The sequence below is a fragment of the Erpetoichthys calabaricus genome, chromosome 4 (genome assembly GCF_900747795.2).
Source record: "Erpetoichthys calabaricus chromosome 4, fErpCal1.3, whole genome shotgun sequence".
Taxonomy (NCBI): Eukaryota; Metazoa; Chordata; class Cladistia; order Polypteriformes; family Polypteridae; genus Erpetoichthys; species Erpetoichthys calabaricus.
This window is the reverse complement of record NC_041397.2, coordinates 278,602,464-278,621,997: the sequence shown is the minus strand read 5'-3', so window position 1 is coordinate 278,621,997 and position 19,534 is coordinate 278,602,464. Positions and strand designations below refer to the sequence as shown.

The following is a 19,534-nucleotide window of genomic DNA, read 5'->3' as shown; positions in this document are numbered from 1 at the left end:
ATAACACAAGTAAACACAAAATGCAGTTTGTAAATGGTGGTTTTTATTATTTAGGGAGAAAAAAAAATCCAAACCTACATGGCCCTGTGTGAAAAAGTAATTGCCCCCTGAACCTAATAACTGGTTGGGCCACCCTTAGCAGCAATAACTGCAATCAAGCGTTTGCGATAACTTGCAATGAGTCTATTACAGGGCTCTGGAGGAATTTTGGCCCACTCATCTTTGCAAAATTGTTGTAATTCAGTTTTATTTGAGGGTTTTCTAGCATGAACCGCCTTTTTAAGGTCATGCCATAGCATCTCAATTGGATTCAGGTCAGGACTTTGACTAGGCCACTCCAAAGTCTTCATTTTGTTTTTCTTCAGCCATTCAGAGGTGGATTTGCTGGTGTGTTTTGGGTCATTGTCCTGTTGCAGCACCCAAGATTGCTTCAGCTTGAGTTGACGAACAGATGGCCGGACATTCTCCTTCAGGATTTTTTGGTAGACAGTAGAATTCATGGTTCCATCTATCACAGCAAGCCTTCCGGGTCCTGAAGCAGCAAAACAACCCCAGACCATCACACTACCACCACCATATTTTACTGTTGGTATGATGTTCTTTTTCTGAAATGCTGTGTTCCTTTTACGCCAGATGTAACGGGACATTTGCCTTCCAAAAAGTTCAACTTTTTGACTCATCAGTCTACAAGGTATTTTCCCAAAAGTCTTGGCAATCATTGAGATGTTTCTTAGCAAAATTGAGACGAGCCCCAATGTTCTTTTTGCTTAACAGTGGTTTGCGTCTTGGAAATCTGCCATGCAGGCCGTTTTTGCCCAGTCTCTTTCTTATGGTGGAGTCGTGAACACTGACCGTAATTGAGGCAAGTGAGGCCTGCAGTTCTTTAGACGTTGTCCTGGGGTCTTTTGTGACCTCTCGGATGAGTCGTCTCTGCGCTCTTGGGGTAATTTTGGTCGGCCGGCCACTCCTGGGAAGGTTCACCACTGTTCCATGTTTTTGCCATTTGTGGATAATGGCTCTCACTGTGGTTCGCTGGAGTCCCAAAGCTTTAGAAATGGCTTTATAACCTTTACCAGACTGATAGATCTCAATTACATCTGTTCTCATTTGTTCCTGAATTTCTTTGGATCTTGGCATGATGTCTAGCTTTTGAGGTGCTTTTGGTCTACTTCTCTGTGTCAGGCAGCTCCTATTTAAGTGATTTCTTGATTGAAACAGGTGTGGCAGTAATCAGGCCTGGGGGTGGCTACGGAAATTGAACTCAGGTGTGATACACCACAGTTAGGTTATTTTTTAACAAGGGGGCAATTACTTTTTCACACAGGGCCATGTAGGTTTGGATTTTTTTTCTCCCTAAATAATAAACACCATCATTTAAAAACTGCATTTTGTGTTTACTTGTGTTATATTTGACTAATGGTTAAATGTGTTTGATGATCAGAAACATTTTGTGTGACAAACATGCAAAAGAATAAGAAATCAGGAAGGGGGCAAATAGTTTTTCACACCACTGTAGATAGATAAATAGAACTTTATTTGTCCCAAGGGGTGAAATTAACCTTCTTATAGAATCTCAACAAATAAATACGTACATTTTTCAACAAATAAAAACAAAAACAAACCACTCAAACACACAGAAGAATTACAACTGAATAAACGTCTTCCTTGGCTAAAGGTAAGAGAGAAGTCACAGAGCCCCCGTCGAGCTTCTTGACACATCGTTGGCTGAAAGTCCTCTGTGCTGGTGTGTCAAAGAGAGGATGCGCAGCATTGTTCATAATGAGTTCATTAACCACAAAAGGAAAGGCACACATAGGATTACTAAAGAGAGACTTCAAAAGTATTAAACAAACAAAGAAACAAACACAAAATAAGCCCTTTTGTATTTCTGGGCACAACCATTGTGGCTTTCTTCCTGTTGACAGATGGGTGGCTTCCTCCAGTGTGTAAAATGCTGCATAGTAATTAGGAGTACCTTCAGTGCTCCATTTTGAAATTCAGGCCTGCATAACACAGAGCAGACACGCAGAGGTGGGTAGAGTAGCCAAAAATTGTACTCAAGTAAGAGTAGTGTTACTTCAAAATAATATTACTCAAGTAGAAGTAAAAAGTAGTCATCCAAAAAATTACTCAAGTAAGAGTAAAAAAGTATTTGGTGAAAAGACTACTCAAGTACTGAGTAACTGTTTGATCAGAATAAATGATTTATATTTTAGAAATGTTGTAATAAGACAGACAAAAATATAAAATAATGTGCAAATTCTGCTATTTCCAAATAATAAAATAAAAAATGAGTAAAAATAAATAACATCTTTACAAAATAAAGATGCACAAATAACACAAAGTTCCAAATCTCAGTTTTTCACAACAAAGCTTTTGAAGCCAATACCTACAGTAGGTAACATGTACAGTATGTTTGAACAGTGCAAACTACTTACAGTGACAAGATATACTGACTGTACACTGACAATATAATACTGTATATTCACTTGCCCTCCAAATAGCACAGCTGATAGAAAATAACATTCGAACAAGGCAGCTTGAGCACATACATGAAGTCTCACTTTACCTTGACTGTCTGTGTCTGTGCATGGTTGGTTAAAATGTGCTTGTTCTTCACTCAGTGAAGTGATGGTTAAGATTCAGCAGGAGTTGGCTCTCATTTTTCATGTACTCTTTCTTTCTCTGTCCGCTGTCTGTGAGGAGTTTGTGCCGCTATGCCTCCACAGTTTGTGTGTTGTCATGTGACTGTATGACTATGTCTGAATTGTGAAATGGAGGCATGTAATTATTGTTGCTACGTCTGATTGGTGAAACAGAGTCTTGTGATTATTGTTGCTACGTTTGATTGGTGAAACAGTCATGCAGTAGATCCACTGGCGGCTTCTCTCTGGCAAAAATATAGCGTATATAATGGAAAAATAGTAACGATTCGAGTGTTGCCCAGTGTAGCAGAGTAAGAGTAGCTTTTCTTCTTCACAAATGTACTCAAGTAAAAGTAAAAAGTATGGTGCAGAAAAACTACTCTTAGAAGTACAATTTTTTAATAAAGTTACTCAAGTAAACTCGTTACTACCCACTTCTGCAGACATGTGAAGCATATGCACTTAGACGCTGTGTATGCTATGCTAAAATGGCTATTGGCCCATGCGGATTAAAGTTACTGTGTGCAGTAAAATAATTTACTACAGTGCCACCCTGCTGTCAGGACTGTCTTTTGTTTTATTTCTCTAAATGTTCCCTTGTTGGAAAATGGATGGATGGATTTTTACTTCTTTTAACTCTATTCCTATACCCGTTCATAATGATTTTGGTTTCTCATTCTGCGCTTATCTCTTTGATTCTTGTTTATATTACCAAATTTCATTTGCTGATTCCATTCTTATTTCAGAATTTCAGACTTTTGCAACATTTATTGCATTATTACACAAAAATATTGCCTTCTGTTGCCATTTGCATAGTGCGTGCTTGTGTTTCAGTTGGCCAGTGACAGCTATTAAGGGAGAAATAAAGCACACAATCAAGTGACCTGCACTGAACAAAAGTTGTGGGTACAATATACATTTACATGTAATTAGGTTAAAGTTTAATAAGTTTAGTACAAATGGTGTCGTCCGGTTAAGTGAACGCTGGCTCGTCTGACTGCTGCTGCTCTCTGGTATAATTTATATCATTTGTCTTATTCTTTTTTTTCTATGGAACTGAAAACTGATGTCATAGATGGCCAGGGGTACTTGTCCGGCCGGGACACCTCTTCACTGTATGGACCAGGGGAGCAAGCATGGTCAGGACAGTACCTCCCCTGGGACGCCTGGGACGCTAGATGGCAGCCCCCTTTGGTGGCAGTAGTGCCTCAGATTCTCGCAGGGCTCCATTGGGAGATGGAGTTCTCTACAACCCTGTTGGGATCCGGGGGTGCCGCCAGGAGGTGCAGCACTTGTTCCTGAGCCCATATGGGCGACTCTTCTGCCACACCCGGAATTGCAACGAGAAATAGGTCGTCAAACACCTGGAGCACTTCCGGGTGGGCTATAAAAGAAGCCAGCAACCACCAGTCCGGGAGCCAGAGTCGGGTGGCAGTGGATGAAGCTTGCCGGAGAGGAGTGGTGAAGATAAAGTGAAGAAGAAGGTATTATGCAGTGTTGTGCTTTGGACTGTGTGTTGTGGATTCGGGATAATGAGGAAGACGTTCTCCACGAGTGAAGAAAAATAAAAGCACTTGTGTTTTTAGCAGTGTGCCTCCCGTGTCAGTCTGTGTCGGGTTGAGCGTTGGTATAGTGCCATCTACAGTCACACTGACTAATTTGACTTTATCAACTTAATCTTGGATTACCAAGTGTTACCTGATTGTTGGATTATTTTTTTCTTTTATTCAGGACTGAGTTTCTGCTCAGACTGAGCTCCAGATACAGTGTAGGTGTCAGTGCTGTGATGTGGCTTTATGGATTGCCAATATGGATCCTTCTTGCCTGAAATGCTTTCCCTTTATTCAGTCACTCCATCTTCTGGGGCCTCATGCATAACACCGTGCGTAGAATTCACAATATAACATGATGTAAGCACAAAAGCAGAAATGTGCTTACGCACAAAAAAATCCAGATGCATAAATCTGAGCAAACGCCAGCTTCCATGTTCTTCCGCTACATAAATCCCGGTCAGCGTGAAAATTAATGCACACGCCTCTTTGAATATACAAATCAATACTAATAGCCCTTAAGCTCAGCCTTCTGTGAAAAGGCAATGGCAAAAGTACGAGGGAAACAAGAAGAATTTCAGCGAATACCAACTGGAGGCAAAGAAAAACACACTATTTCTTGGTTTAAACAGTGGTATAAACAACAAAAGGAAGTTGATCGAGTGACATAGCGTGTAGGAGAAACACAAAAGCTCAAGTTCGCAAAGTCGCACAGTGCCCGAAATAAAAAAGAACTTGTCATATATCAAACTCGCCATGAAAAGGTGAGTCGTAGCCCACTGTCTGCAGTGTCATATGAAAGCTTATTAGGGTACAGAGAAAAAAAAATAGGCACACAGTGTGAAAAAAGCACAACATGTCAACTTTAATCTCGAAATTTCCACTTTAATCACGTAGTTTATCTTGTCATTTAAGTAGAGTATCATAAACTTCATCTTAAAATCATTTAATTTACTAGTTTCTTAAGTCCCATCGTAACTAAAGTAGCACGTTAAATGCTTGTTTTGTATTTGATCTTCTATGTTTGTGAATCACTACGTGCTTCCGTTCTTTCTCTTCCTCCGACAGGACACAGACTCCGTTACATTTGTGATATTACAGCTCTCTGAATAATTAAAATACTGATAAGTATATGTGATATCATTTTCATGATGATAGGAGTTAAAGCATGTTATTAAACATGGGAACACGGTGGCACAGTGATTGTTCATGTCTCACGCAAGATGCTTGCTCTGCCATGTGCGACCTTTGATGAAATAATTTATTACAGAAGTACTGTCTCTTTCAAACGTACTAACCCCCTATTCCTGTCCTTATTTTTCTTTCTCCAAACACCCAATCGCCACACAATCAGCTCTGTAACAGACGTTAAGCCATCTGTAAGCTTAGAACGCCGATTCTTCAAAATTTTTAAGGAACTTTGAAATATCTTCGTAGTACATGTTTAATTTTTCTATCCGTCTATCCTTCCAGTGTTGCGTCAGCCAAAGCAAGAATACAGCGTGAGGCAGGAACAATCCGTGAACGGAGCGCCAGCTCCTCGCTAGCGCTGCAGCACTGTGTAGTTAAAGTTTTATTTGTATAATATAATAAATATATTTTACTGCATTTTATCTTAAAAATGATATCGTCGTCATATGTAAATACGGACATCTAAGCTGCTTACAGTTGCTGCTTAGATAGTAAAAAAAGCTTTAGCTCTTGCTCATTATATCCACTTAGAAGTTGTGCATGTTCTTACATTCTGACTTACTTTTTGATCCTACTCATGTATTATTTACAGTAAGTGTATAAAGTAGTTGTTTCAATAAAACTGCACTTTAATTTTGTGCTGCTCCATAATTTTTAAAGAACTTTAGCTGATGGCCTCACTGCATTTGTATACTTCATATTCAAAAAGCTAACTTTGCTGTAGTTACTTAAATCAGCTTTTTTATATAACAGTATAAAATTTGAAATTTTCCAGTCCTTAAGAATTCCCTCAGGTTACAGTGACTTTCTACAGCTTTGAGTAATTGATTTACATATTATCATTGACCAGTAGTAAGGACAAGAACTCAGATGAAATGTTGGGGTGCCAACTGGGCCATCCTGTTTACTTTGATAACATTTGAAATAAAATAAAAAGTGCGGATTGGCATCAAATATAACAGAAATTAATGTCAGGCTTGTTGTCAGACTTCCTTTTCTCAAGTTGGTCGTCTTCCAAATGAGCCGCCACCTTCTGGGAGTGCCCTGTTTTTATAACTTCTGAACAGGAAGGGGCGGGGTTATGTGCCCTCATTAGGCAGAATTCTCTGAGCTGTGTGTGGAAAAGGAGGTAGTTAGCCACTGCGCCCCCTCATGTCTTGAGGTGGTAGTGCTTACGTTTGACGAGTCCGGGAGGTGACCCTCTGATGTATATGTGTGATAATATGTACTCACTAACTTCCTTAAGCATACAAGGATGAATGTTACCTGGTGATCTGTTAGATTTCGGCATATTTAATCTAAACAGTTGTGAGGGATGGCTGGCCATTTACCCCGGCCAATACCCCCAGGCCGCTAGATGGAGCCCTCCCTGTAGCATGGAAGTGCCCCGAAGACCAGCAGGGAATTATGGACAATGGAGTTTTTATTCCCAACCCTGCTGGACACCGTGAGACCCACCAGAGGACGCTGCAGGGAGGCTCAAGGACTTATACGTGCCCTATAACCCGGAAGCACGTCATAATCATATGACCAGAGGGAACATCGTGTTTCCGGGTTGAAAAGAAGGACTTTTTATCCGACCCGGAAGTGATAAGAAATCACATGGACTGTAAGATGGGAAACACTTCCGGGTCAGGGAATATAAAAGGACGATGGGAAATCCCAGACGTTGAGCTGAGCTGGGAGGAAGGGTGGCAACGCGTCTGGGAGTGGAGGATTGGTTATTGTGTATTGGAAATATTATTATTTGAGTATTGTGGAGTGGAGGGTGCTTTGTGCACATTTATTATTATTATTATTATTAATAATAAACTATTATTTGGACTTTTATCTGGTGTCTGACGTCTAGTCTGAGTGTTCATGAGGTCACGGAGACCTTAATCTGTCACACAGTACTTTGTCCTCTTGAATTTCCAAATCACAAAGTTCAGCCTTAGCAGTCCCTGTTACTGTTATCCACTTCTTCACACATATAAACTTTTAAACCTGGAGGTGCAGCCTTATATAGGGTAAAGTGTGCAAAAAAAATCACAAGCATACTGAAGAAGTTATACATGACAACGAGCTTTATTGAAATATAATAAAGACAAAATTATGAAAAAATATTATCAAGAATAAATTTAGATTACACTGTGACTTATTTCAGTGTTTGGTTCTGATTTTCTTCTTACACAAGTTTACACGCTGTGTATAGAACATCTTCAAATACGACCATCGTAAGCACATATGATGGAACTGGAGGATGAATGGGGAATGCGATCACAGAAACAGTTCTCCGCGTCAAAACCGAGAGACGATCTCCTTTAAAATGACATCTGCCGATTAAGATTAAAATATTGGATGTTTGTAAACATTATTGACACCAGACTTGGCTACAAAAAGCTATCAATTGCAACTACATTGAATAAAAAAAATTATATATAGCCATATTGTATATTTACTGCAGTTATGAGCTACGGCATTTAAAAAGATGGTGCAGAAATGCACAGCCGGTAATTTACTATTTGGCACCTTAAGATGCATTTGAAACAAAGCAAAATAAATGAAATGGCAAGTGCATCAATTAGAAAAAAATGGCCTCCTACAAAATAAGGAAAACAAAAAAGACAAACGTGCTAGATTTTATATACACTTAACTCTCAAAAATGGAATTTATGAAATACTCCAAAGGAAAGTATCTCAAATATTTTTCCTTCAAAACTCAGCAAATATGAAAACAATCCACCAAAATAGTATAAATGTAATCAAATTATTTTTTTTTCTATTTTTGTAGTAGGAAATCAATTTTTCAACACACACAAAAGAACTCCCTGTGAAGATTTAGCTACCTGTACGGTATCGGAATGTACTTCATTGGATTGATAATACAATAAAAAGGCAGTATATTCCAGGAAATTTGGTCCATTCTTCAATGCACTAACCTGAACTGAAAATTGCTACAATTGGTTTAACAATCCACGTCAGCAAAACTCTTGTGCAGCATTTGTAAGTAAAAACAGTTAAACATACATTTGTGTTTTTATCTAGAAATATACTGCATACATATATATGTACTGTATATATATATACAGTATATAAATGTATATATATATATACAGTATATAAAGTATATAAATATCTCAAACGTATATACTATGGTCTCCATTTTCAAATCATTGAAACATTTCTTGGAAAAACCCTCCCCCCAAACACTTTGAACCAGGATATTGATGGAGAGTTATTACATTTTTCCAGTTCATATTTTAAGGTCACTCTTAATTGAAGCAGAACCTGTCAACGACTAAACACACTATACTCAGTCATTCTCGTGGAGCGTGTAAATGACACTTTTTTGGCAGTAAAGATTTAAAGAGGTCAGAAAGTGTTGACCTATTCTTTGTTGTTATCCTTATGACGGATTATTTTGTATGTAATCCAGTAAAAGATATTGAAAATGAGGAAAGCTAATGGGAAGGCAGCCCTGGATACCGTGTCGATTCTTTTGGCTCTGTCTACAAATTTCTTTTTAATTGTGTCAGAGTCTTTCACAGGTGGGGGCACAGGATTGGGTGGCGTGGCTTTCACTGCTGTGCCGTCTTTAACTTGTAAGCAATGGCCCATTCCATAGCCACTGAAGTTGAAGCGACTCTCTCGGACCACATCTTCATCCTGAAAGCAACAATAAAGAAGTAAATATAGGTAGGTAGAAAGATAGGTGCTCTAATAGTAAAATGTCACCATCTTATTATAAATTTGCAAAGTCTTCTGTGTACTGAATTTAGTTTCTCATAGCTGGAGTTCACAATGTGAGTTGCTTTTGGATGCAAATTCAGTGAAAACCAGCCCTCTTAATCTGTTAAGCGCGTCGTTTTGCTCACTTTACCTGAGACGTGTTTCACTCTCCCTCATTAAGTTTCACTAGCCTGTTTTCTTGTGCTACTGAGCTGATGATTCCACGTCATACCTCCATTGCCACAAAACATTTTTTCGTACTGCAAAAGCCATTCCTACAGGACAACTCCTGTAAGGGAACTATGAAATGTGTGCTGCTCCCCATGGGGAAAGTGAATAACAGCCCTCTTATCCAGAGGAGCCTAAGCAGACCTCCTTTAGATCCCCTTTCTTTTCAGATGTTGTTCATTTGTAGGATAGTAAATGTGGTTAAAGCGTTGGGACCCTCAAGTCATTTGAGTTCTTGAGATTAATACTTGGTGACAGCAATTTAGATAAAATAACTGATTTAGGAAATGTCATAGAGGAAAGTACCCGAGAAGACAACAGGTCATTTAGCCCAACAAGCTCATCCATTCTATTCACCTTGATTGTCCAAAATAACGTTCAGTCCTAAAGTTCTGCTCTCCTCCACACTAATTTGGTAACGTATTACATGTATCTTTGGTTCTCTGTAGGAAGAAAAACCTTACAACATTTGTGAGAAATCTGCCCTTAACAAGTTCCCAACTGTGTCCCTATGTTTTTGTTGAACTCATTTGAAATTAACTGCCTGGCTCCACTGCACTAATTCCTTTCATGATTTTAAACACATCAGTCATGTCACCTCTTAATCTCCTGAACTGAAAAGATTTATCTCCTCCAACCTCTCCTCATAGCTCATACCTCTTAGTCCTTGAATCAGCCTAGTCACTCTCATCTGGACGTTCTCTAGAGCTGCTATGTTTTTTTTGTAATATGAAGACCAGAAAATGGTGAGGCCTCACTAGTGTGTTATACAACTTAAGCATAACCTTCTTTGGCTTGTACTCCACACGCTGTGATATGCGACCTAACATACTGTACTATTAGTGTTCTTCATTACTTCTGTCCACAATTTTGATGTAGATAATGAGGACTCCTACCCAGATGTACTTTCCAGTGTCAGACCTCCCATCAGATATTTAAATTTAACATTGTTACTTCCTACATACAGCATTACTTTACAATTACATACAATTTTGTCTGACACAAATCTGCCCAAACCTGTACACTATTCAAGTCCTTCAGTAACAGTTTAACTGGTTCTACATTATTTCTTCTTCTACCTAGTTTGGCATCATCTGTAAACATACTGCTTATATTCCTGTCCAGATGATTTATGTATCATGGTCAGTGAAGAGAGAGATAAGTCATAAGCCAAAATGGGGGAATGTAATCAGAGCCAAGAAACACAAGACATAAATCGTAATAAAAAATGGAACCAGTAAATTGAAAAACTAACAATATGAAATGACATGTTTCTTTTCCATTCACAAATCTCAGTCTTCGATGATTAGGCACATGTAGGGCTGACTTTTTAAATTGCCGTGCTAGTGACGTTGTGATGTGCAAGGTGTGGAAACTTCTTTCCAAAATGCGACCTTGTGTCCTAGCATGGCGGCATCCATAAGGAAAATAAGTTAGCACTGGGGGAGAACGTGAATAGTTTTTAACAATGTTAAAAAAAGGAAGCAGAGGCTGAATATAACCACTAAATTCATTGGTCTCATAGAGACACAGAAAACCATACTCAAATAATTTTTAGAGGCCAAGGAACAGTTGGAAGAAAATTCTATTTATAAGCCAGATTACGACTTAAGAGTCTGCACGTCTTTGTTTAGTTTTAGCTATTCTATTTCTAGTTTTTGAAGATTCCTCCTTCTTGTTAGATTTGTATTTTCTCTGTATTTTGTGATCTCCTGCCTGACTACTAGATGTGTCCCACCTTGCTCTATTTAGTCTGCTGGTTATTTAGAAAGTCCTGGAAGACCTCCTCAACCCAGCTGAGGTTAGCCCACCTGTAGCCTTTGCAATCAACTGCTTTAAATCTTTTAAGCACCTTGAAATTTCCCAAACTCTTGTGAAGCCTCATATTGATATGGTTCAACCGCAAAGACAGTAGAGGAGATGAAGCACAAGTACAAATATTGGTGAACTGGCAACCTGACAAGGATATAATGAATATAATGATATAATGAGGATGCAGTAACAAATCTAAGATGCTGCCAGTTTTTTTAACTGAGTGCAAAAGCTCACACAAAAAAACAAAATAGTCACAAATGACAAAACAGTATTACATTATTTATAGGAAAAATGCTGAAATGAGTATTGCATATAAATATTCTCAGTTAAACTACTCTGTCAAGTCTGGGTGTCTTCAACTCATTGCAGGCAGTCTACGTATTTTATAACCTCATAGACTGTGTCACTCTCAAGGGGGATCACTTCTTGGCGATTAGTTGTTCGACTTTGAAGCATTTACTACTTCTACACCAATGGGATTTCTAATTACTCGAGGTGAGCTTTATCGAGAAATAAGTTGTGAGTCAGAAGAAATAAAATAAACAACCACAACAGCAGGAATCTCCAAGACCAAATAAATATATGCTATCATGCATGGGGAGAGTTTCACAAGTTATGGTGGTAATGACAAGGGAATCGGCCTACTTAAGTTTAAGGCTAGATCCCCTCCATCGACCCAAGCAAGCATCTCCACCCAGAACCAGTTCGACCCTCTTTGCTCCTCCACTGTGCCGACAACCCCGGGTGATGTATTTGTGATTGGAGATTCGAATGTATGAGACCTAAACATTTCTTGCCCTAAACAGAAATCTTTTGTTTGTTGTTTTCCCGGTGCTTGTGTTCGAGATGTTATGAGAACAGCACTGACTGTGTTCGAGAGACACAAGAAAAGGGCAGTGATCCAGGGTAAACGACGTGGTGGACTTCGCAGCACTGTCTCCACAATCTGTACTAACCCCTACTTTCTCTGCTGTTCTCTTTCCGGTCTTCTGTGGTGGTGATCTGCGACACCACCACCTAATCAAAGCACCGTGCGGTCCCTACATTGATGGATTGAAGGCCAGATGTCCACATGACCATCATCATCTAATTCTTCCACATGAAAACCATGAGGACTGATTGAGATCATTTATGGTAGGTAGAATTCCTAGAGGGGGCTGGGTGGTCTCGTGGCCTCGGAACCCCTGCAGATTTTGCTTTTTTCTCCAGCCATCTGAAGTTTTCTTTTGTTTTTTCTATCCTCCCTGGCCATAGGACCTTACTTTATTCTTTGTTAATTAGTATTGACTAATTTTTATATTTTTTTCTTTCTTCATCTTGTAAAGCACTTTGAGCTACATCATTTGTATGAAAATGTGCTATAGAAATAAATGTTGTTGTTGTTTTAGAAGCACAGGGGAAAGACTAAGGGAGTTTCATAGTTACTAATGTAGCTTCTGCTTGAGAAGGGAAGTCTAGGAAGAAGCCTGACATTACTTCCGCTTCATCACTACTACTGTAGCTCCATCTCTTCTGGCCCTGTGGATATCCACCTTAATACAAGTGTAAGTATGTGTGTGTCTGTGTGTCCATCCGGTTGCTGTATCTCTGTCATTCCAAAAGATGGAACATCACAAACGTTAACACACTGCTTTTAAGAATCACATAGCAGATAGCATATAACACAGACATATGAAACTGCATGGTACACTGCCAACCTTAACACCGAGTTCTACATTGAGTACTTAGATTTCAACCTATCTTAGATGAGTAACACAGCTAGTCCAGTATAAAACAACACGCCACTCACTGTACAATCAGCTTCAATGAAGGACAGAACTCCAGCACACCAAGCTTGAAATGCAGCTCAGAGCGTTGATCCTAGCATTTTTGTATCTTAAACCATGGACATTAAATGAGGTCTCTAAGGATCCCCAAACTTTTTAAAATTTTTTTGAGCTTTATTCACAATATAGTGTCATATTTTTGCATTAAAAACAAATGTATGTATGTGCTGATAAGCTGAATCAAATATAAAGTGTGAAGTAAGGGTGGGGAAAAAATAAATAAATAGGAAATGTAGAAAGGAGAAATTGCCTCATGGAGCAATCCCAAAGAAGCTATTCTTTTAAATTGCTGATTTTATTCTGAGTTCACAATGAAAACAGAGATGTTTCCTAGCAGCTGTACCAGGCAGCACGTGTCATTTGTTGACTGCCCGCCCTTTCTTTCCTGACTTCTGCTGAGGGAGACAGAAAAGGGAGCCAAGATGACAGATGGGTGCAGGAGAAGGTGAGAACCCTTTTATCAGTCTTCAAATCTATAACATGGATAACATATCATTAAAGAATGTACATAAAACCTCAAGGGGAAAAGGGGTGCCTGGGCATCTTCATCTTCTCCAGAGTTCCACACCATTTTTTTCAATTCATATACAGTGAGCATTTACAGTCTAAGCCAATTTCAAATACTGTATGAGGGTTTCTTAGAGTGGTTGTCTCCCCCACTGACCTCCCAGGAGGACATTCTAGAAGTGTCCACAAAACCTCAGACAACTTAACCCCCTCTGTACTTTAAACAAACTCAGAATTGTTTGTTGTCTTATGAAATTAAACATACTTCTTTTAGCCGCAATTATCAAAGTCCACAAACAAAAACAGGACGCCACTGAATGGAACTAATAAGATTTGAGTGACAAGCTTGTGTAACTTTAAAATGTATTTAAGACACTAATGTTTAATCTTTTATAAGAAAGAGTGTACATGTTGATCTTTCTTGATAATTTCGTATTCTCTGTGATGTCAGTTATTCAAGTTTTCTGTTGAGATTTTTCAGTCCCTGGGCCACCTTTTGAAGAGTCATCAAAACAAGATAAGCCCCACAAATAGATCTATCTATCTATCTATCTATCTATCTATCTATCTATCTATCTATCTATCTATCTATCTATCTATCTATCTATCTATCTATCTATCTATCTATCTATCTATCTATCTATCCGTATTGTCATTACACCACTGATATCAACAGCAGAGCCATGTAAAGTTAAACTACTGTACATTAAAACTGACTCCTTGGATTTTATTTCCACTCTTGTTATTAATGCTGCCAAATTATAAACAGGATAAAAACAATTCTATCAATATATTTATTGTAGTATTTCTTGTGACATTCTCAGTAATACCAGAAAGGCACCCAGAAGAATAGTAGATCCGGGCTGCCCCTTGTCTTGCTCATTTGCCAGTTCCACTCTGTTCTATCCAAATGTCTGATCCTCCAGTTACCTCCCCAACACTCAAACTGCCAAACAGCTTTTAATGAACAAGTGACTGGTCACATAGGGACTGTGTAACTGGTGAGAGGTTAATTTACAGTGCCCGTGGACTCATATGGAGAATGCACCCCTGCTCTGAAAACCAATTTAAATTACTTATACTGAAGCAATTTATTGTTACAAGGGGTCATAGCCTAATTAAGAAGCAATAGGCACATGGCAGGTGCCAATGGATGGGAACCATTCATGCCAGGTCATTCAACCTATTTGAAACATATGAAAGGTGACAATAGTGATGATTGTCGCATGTTAACAAAATAGTAGCTTTACACATAGCACAAAATGACTCACCCATCATATCACTGAAACAAATAATGGACAAATTATACAAAAGTAAAAATGTGTTTTTTCATTAATATTCTGGGTGATATTTAAATTGAAAGTGTGATTATGAGAGTATATATATGTTTTCACAATTTGAGAAATCCCCTCTAATCTATTAGAGATGGTAAACGTTTTCTGAGAGCTTTTGTTTCCAAGGCTATGTAAATATGAAACTTCTGCAAATAAGATTAAATGAGCTGCAGTATGCTTCTTAGTCCTCTTCTTGTTAAGTACCACTCTAATTTTATGTCAATTCTATCTAACGTCTTATGGATCAAAAAGAGACCTACTATTAAATATTCTACACTGATATACAGAAAGGCTGTGGATGAAGTTTCCCTTCCTGCCCTAGGACTTTACCATTGGACTTATACTCTCTGTCCAGGATGGCAATGGATGTCTCCTTCCAGGTCCTTCTTCATGGTTATCGTTGGAGTTAAATAAAGTGTTCTCAAGTTCTTTCATCACTTTGCTCTTTACTTCACTTAAACTCAGTTCTCGATCCTCAAAAATGGGCCCTTTAATCACATACTTGCTAGGAATATGGTGTAAGGTAGATAGACATCTGTGTTCACACCCAACACAGCATACTTATTACCTATATATACCTATACCCACCTAATATACCTATTTCCCACAACCCTGCCTTGCATACTGAAGATAATGTCATTGCAGCCCTGGGTTTGTTGGATGTTCATACTTCAATACTATGTAAGGTATCTCCTTGATCATTACCAAATAAATTAGTGTGGCAATGGAATTTACCATCTATGTGTTCTGCTGCATGGAGTTCAGAATTGTGAAATATTTTTTGGTGTCAAGACAACCAAATAATCAACAGATCCAATTCAGACATGTTCACAATTCATAGCTGAGAATAGATATCTCACTCTAACTGTCATTTATATCCCTTGAACACACCAGGCACCTTTATGCACACATTTTGGAATTGCTCTTTAGTGTTTAGTTTATAGTCTGGTGTGTCTCATTTTTTTTAATCGATTCTCTTTGTGAACATTCCTGTTCTTCCACATGTCTTTTCTCCACTAGATTTCTCTTCATTTCATCATTTCGCTATCCAGCAGAATCTTTTTCTCTTAGGGTCAATCACAGCAAAAATTGGCCTTGCCTCTCACTGCAAATTTTCCAGTGCCCTTTCTCTCTCTATCTGAAAAGCTTTCTTTTCAATTTGACTCCTTTGGAACTCTCAGCAGTGAGGATCAACAGTACTTTTGGTTCCTACTTTAATCATTATGTCAGTGATGGAAATGATGTTTAACATCTCCTCACTTGTCTGAAAATTCTGGTTCCTCTTTGGTCTCTATGTAAAATTCCAAGATACACAATGCTGGAGTGTTTTTTTTTATGGAGGTGGCACAGGATATTTTATTTTATTACATATAAAATTTGTTTTTGGTTCCTCAAAGATATTGGCCTTTTTGAATTTTTCAATAAAGATTTGATCACAAAAATTAAGTAACATAATTGCCAGCTATTTTAAATGTAAGAGTAAAAATATTACATGAGAACTAGAAAAACAACACAATAATAATATAGCTTTGCTTTGTATAATGGTATATATTTATACGTACAATATTGGGAATGCAATAGGTGTAAAATCACCTATGCATTTTGGACATATATGAAGTTTGTCATTAAAAATTGCCCTGCAGTTTATGTTATTAGGTAAAACTATCAGGTGAGGACTCAACTAAAGGAGCAGTCTTTGTACGTTTAATTCATGTGATGCTGTCTCATTATTTGGTAACAAAGAGGAAGTTCAGGTGGATTTTTGGATGCTATGGTGAAAATCATACTGAATCCACCACATAATAATTTTCCCTCATGCATGTGATCAGAAGAAGACTTGACCTAAAGCTGATGAGTTAAGGAAAGGAGACATCAAGAGAAGTACATCTTTTACTACTTTAAAAGATCTCAGGAGAAAACAAAATATCTTAAGTAACTCCAAACACATAATAAATACATAATACAATTCTAGTTGAATACTGTTCTGCTTTATGCACTTTCCAAATATAGCTAATATTATTTTTTCTATGTGAAAATAGTACAACAAAAATTTTAATTTGGTTATAGGGGTGGGGATCTAGAGGTAAAGGGTAGGTTAGGCAATCAAAAAATACATGAACAATGGAACATTATGGCCAGAAGATAAAAAATAAGAAGTTTAATTTAATAAAAATATTTAGTATACAACTTGAATACTGGGAAAGGGGGTGCATTACAGTTTGTGCGACATTTATCCACAAGAATGAACACAGATCTCTCTAATGTCATAACCAGCAATATGCAGCAGTATGACATCAAGATGCACACAGAAACTGCCTCTGTGTATTCTAGTGCTTTACCCTCAAGCTTGCGTTGTAGATTTGATTCAAAGTCCCATAGGTCGATGAGTCTGTGCTCTGCAAACCGTTCATGCGGCGCACTGAGTCAATGCTTTCATTTCCAATAATCAACGCCTACTCCAATATTGGCAGAACAGATAGCAGCAGAAAGAATGAAAACAGCAAAACGATAAAGAACATGTGTTCTAGTTAGTGTTGAGAACAGGCAGAAAAAAGATGGCTACAGCTGAAAGTAAAAAATAAAACTCTATGTCTACGGAAAACAATGGTAAATTGTTCAAAATACATTGAGATTTTTTTCATATTATTTCATATCATATTAATTCATAAGACAGTTGCAAAGGTGATACTAAAAACGTGTTTCATTAAATAAGTGTTTAATTATGTTATGGAAAAGAGAAAAAATGGATAAAAGCATACCTTATTTTGCCTTCTTTGTCTTCTTCGTAGGCGGAGAAACTCTTTGTGTTGCCTTGAGACGAAATTTACACCTGCATATTCCAGCAATGCAGCGAACACAAAAAGAAGACAGACTGCCATCCAGATATCTATGGCCTTCACGTAGGAAACCTGTCAACAAATGAGAGCATTGAATTTTATTCTGTTTAAGTCACATCCATATTGATTAGTTATTGTAAGGTAATGCAGTAAGATAATTATTTTGCCTTTTAGAAAGTGTGAAAATGTATCTTTTGTCACTCATAACCATTTTCAATAATTTAGTCTTGTTTCTTTTTACAATTTTCTTCTTTTATGAAAGAAAACAAAATCTGCATTCAAAATCTACACGTATGCATCTTCTAACTTCCTTATTTGTTACGTAAAATCTAGTGACAACATGAGGTGCAAAGCAGGAACCGTCCCTGGATAGAACATCGATCCTTTGCAACACCTGAAGCCTCATGTATAAATGACTCATCAGCATCTGCATGGATTCCACTCACACATGCCGCAGTCTGTTTGAACCTCTCCCATCGGGCAAACAATTTAGAGCCTTTCCTGCACGGACCCCGAGACTCAGAAACAGTTTCGTCCCAAGAGCTATAAATGCACTCAATCAGTCCATGAAGTGCTCCTGGCAGAACTGTTTGTACTTATAATAACAAATACCTCACTGTAAACTTGCACTGTAACTGTAACATTGCACAACATGAGCAACTTTATGTACATGTACAGTGGAACCTCGGGTCACGACTGTAATTCGTTCCAAAACTCTGGTCGTAACCCGATTTGTTTGTGACCCGAAGTAATTTCCCCCATAGGATTGTATGTAAATACAATTAATCCGTTCCAGACAGTACCAACTGTATGTAAATATATTTTTTTCAAAGATTTTGAAGCACAAATATAGTTAATTAAACCATAGAATGCACAGCGTAATAGTAAACTAAATGTAAAAACATTGAATAACACTGAGAAAACCTTGAACAACAGAGAAAATTAACATTGCAAGAGTTTGCGCTATAGCGCTACGAAACGCTCGCTAAAAACATGTTTTTTTAATGAGTTTTATGCACAGGGAAAAAAATGAACACATCAAAAATCCGTAATTTAATAAACCACCAAGAAAAGTAACATTGCAACAAATCATGCTACAAACTTCTCGCTAAGAATACTTTTTTTTAATGAGTTTTAAGTACAGGGAAAAACATGAACATTTGAAAAATTCACAATTTAATAAACAACCAAGAAAAGTAACATTGCAACAATGCATGCTACAAACCGATAGCTGTAAACAGAAGTGAAGTGAAGGTTAAAATCCAATAGAAAAAAAGTCTTCATTAAATACAACGAGATTAAAACAATGCTCGAATCATTCTCTTTAAAAACAAGCCCGGTGCATTTTTTAACTGCCTTCTCAGCCTTATGTGGTCAGCCCTCTCTCGTTCGCTCGCTGTCTCTCTCGCTCCCTCTTTCGCACTATCTCTCTCTCTCTCACTCGCTCACTGCACAGGGAATGCACAAACCAAAAGGGAAACTGGCTTGTTCGTATATCGTGCGTGTGGTCGTGAACAGATGCAAAAGTTTTGCGAACTTTTTGGTCGTAACCCGATTTGTACATGTTCAGAGACGCTCGTTATATCGTATTAGACGTTCGATATATCGTATTATATATTTTTCATTTTTTTTATTAAATTATTATTTTTTAATTATTTTATTGGAAAATAAGTTTATGGAGAAGTTGCATATTGAATCCATTGTACCGTACAATGACAATAAAGGAATTCAAAGAGAGCACGTATTTCCAGATGATGACGAATGGCTTCTAAGTCGATTTAGATTTCCAACAGCTATCCTGTTGGAGCTGTGTGCTGTTAGAATACAAGGATGTATACTTGATATCATTTTTATGATGAAATGCATTAAAGTATGTATGTTACATTTTAC

At 37.8% G+C, this 19,534-nt stretch overlaps 2 protein-coding genes across 4 annotated transcripts in view; one reads left to right on the top strand and one right to left on the bottom strand.

The window, feature by feature from the left end:
• The window catches only part of LOC114650919 (ankyrin repeat and SOCS box protein 9-like), a 336,765-nt gene that overhangs the window by 301,216 nt on the left and 16,015 nt on the right, over nt 1-19,534 (top strand). The window lies entirely within an intron of this gene.
• Nucleotides 7,435-19,534, bottom strand: part of glra2 (glycine receptor, alpha 2) — a 225,233-nt gene continuing 213,133 nt past the window's right edge. For all 3 annotated transcript variants that reach the window (XM_028800850.2, XM_028800851.2, XM_051927231.1), the window contains 2 exons: nt 17,567-17,716; nt 7,435-9,034 (listed from right to left, as the gene is read on the bottom strand). In XM_028800850.2, coding sequence (XP_028656683.1) covers nt 8,756-9,034; nt 17,567-17,716 — 429 coding nt within the window. In that variant the 3' untranslated portion in view covers nt 7,435-8,755. The remainder of the gene's footprint in view (nt 9,035-17,566; nt 17,717-19,534) is intronic.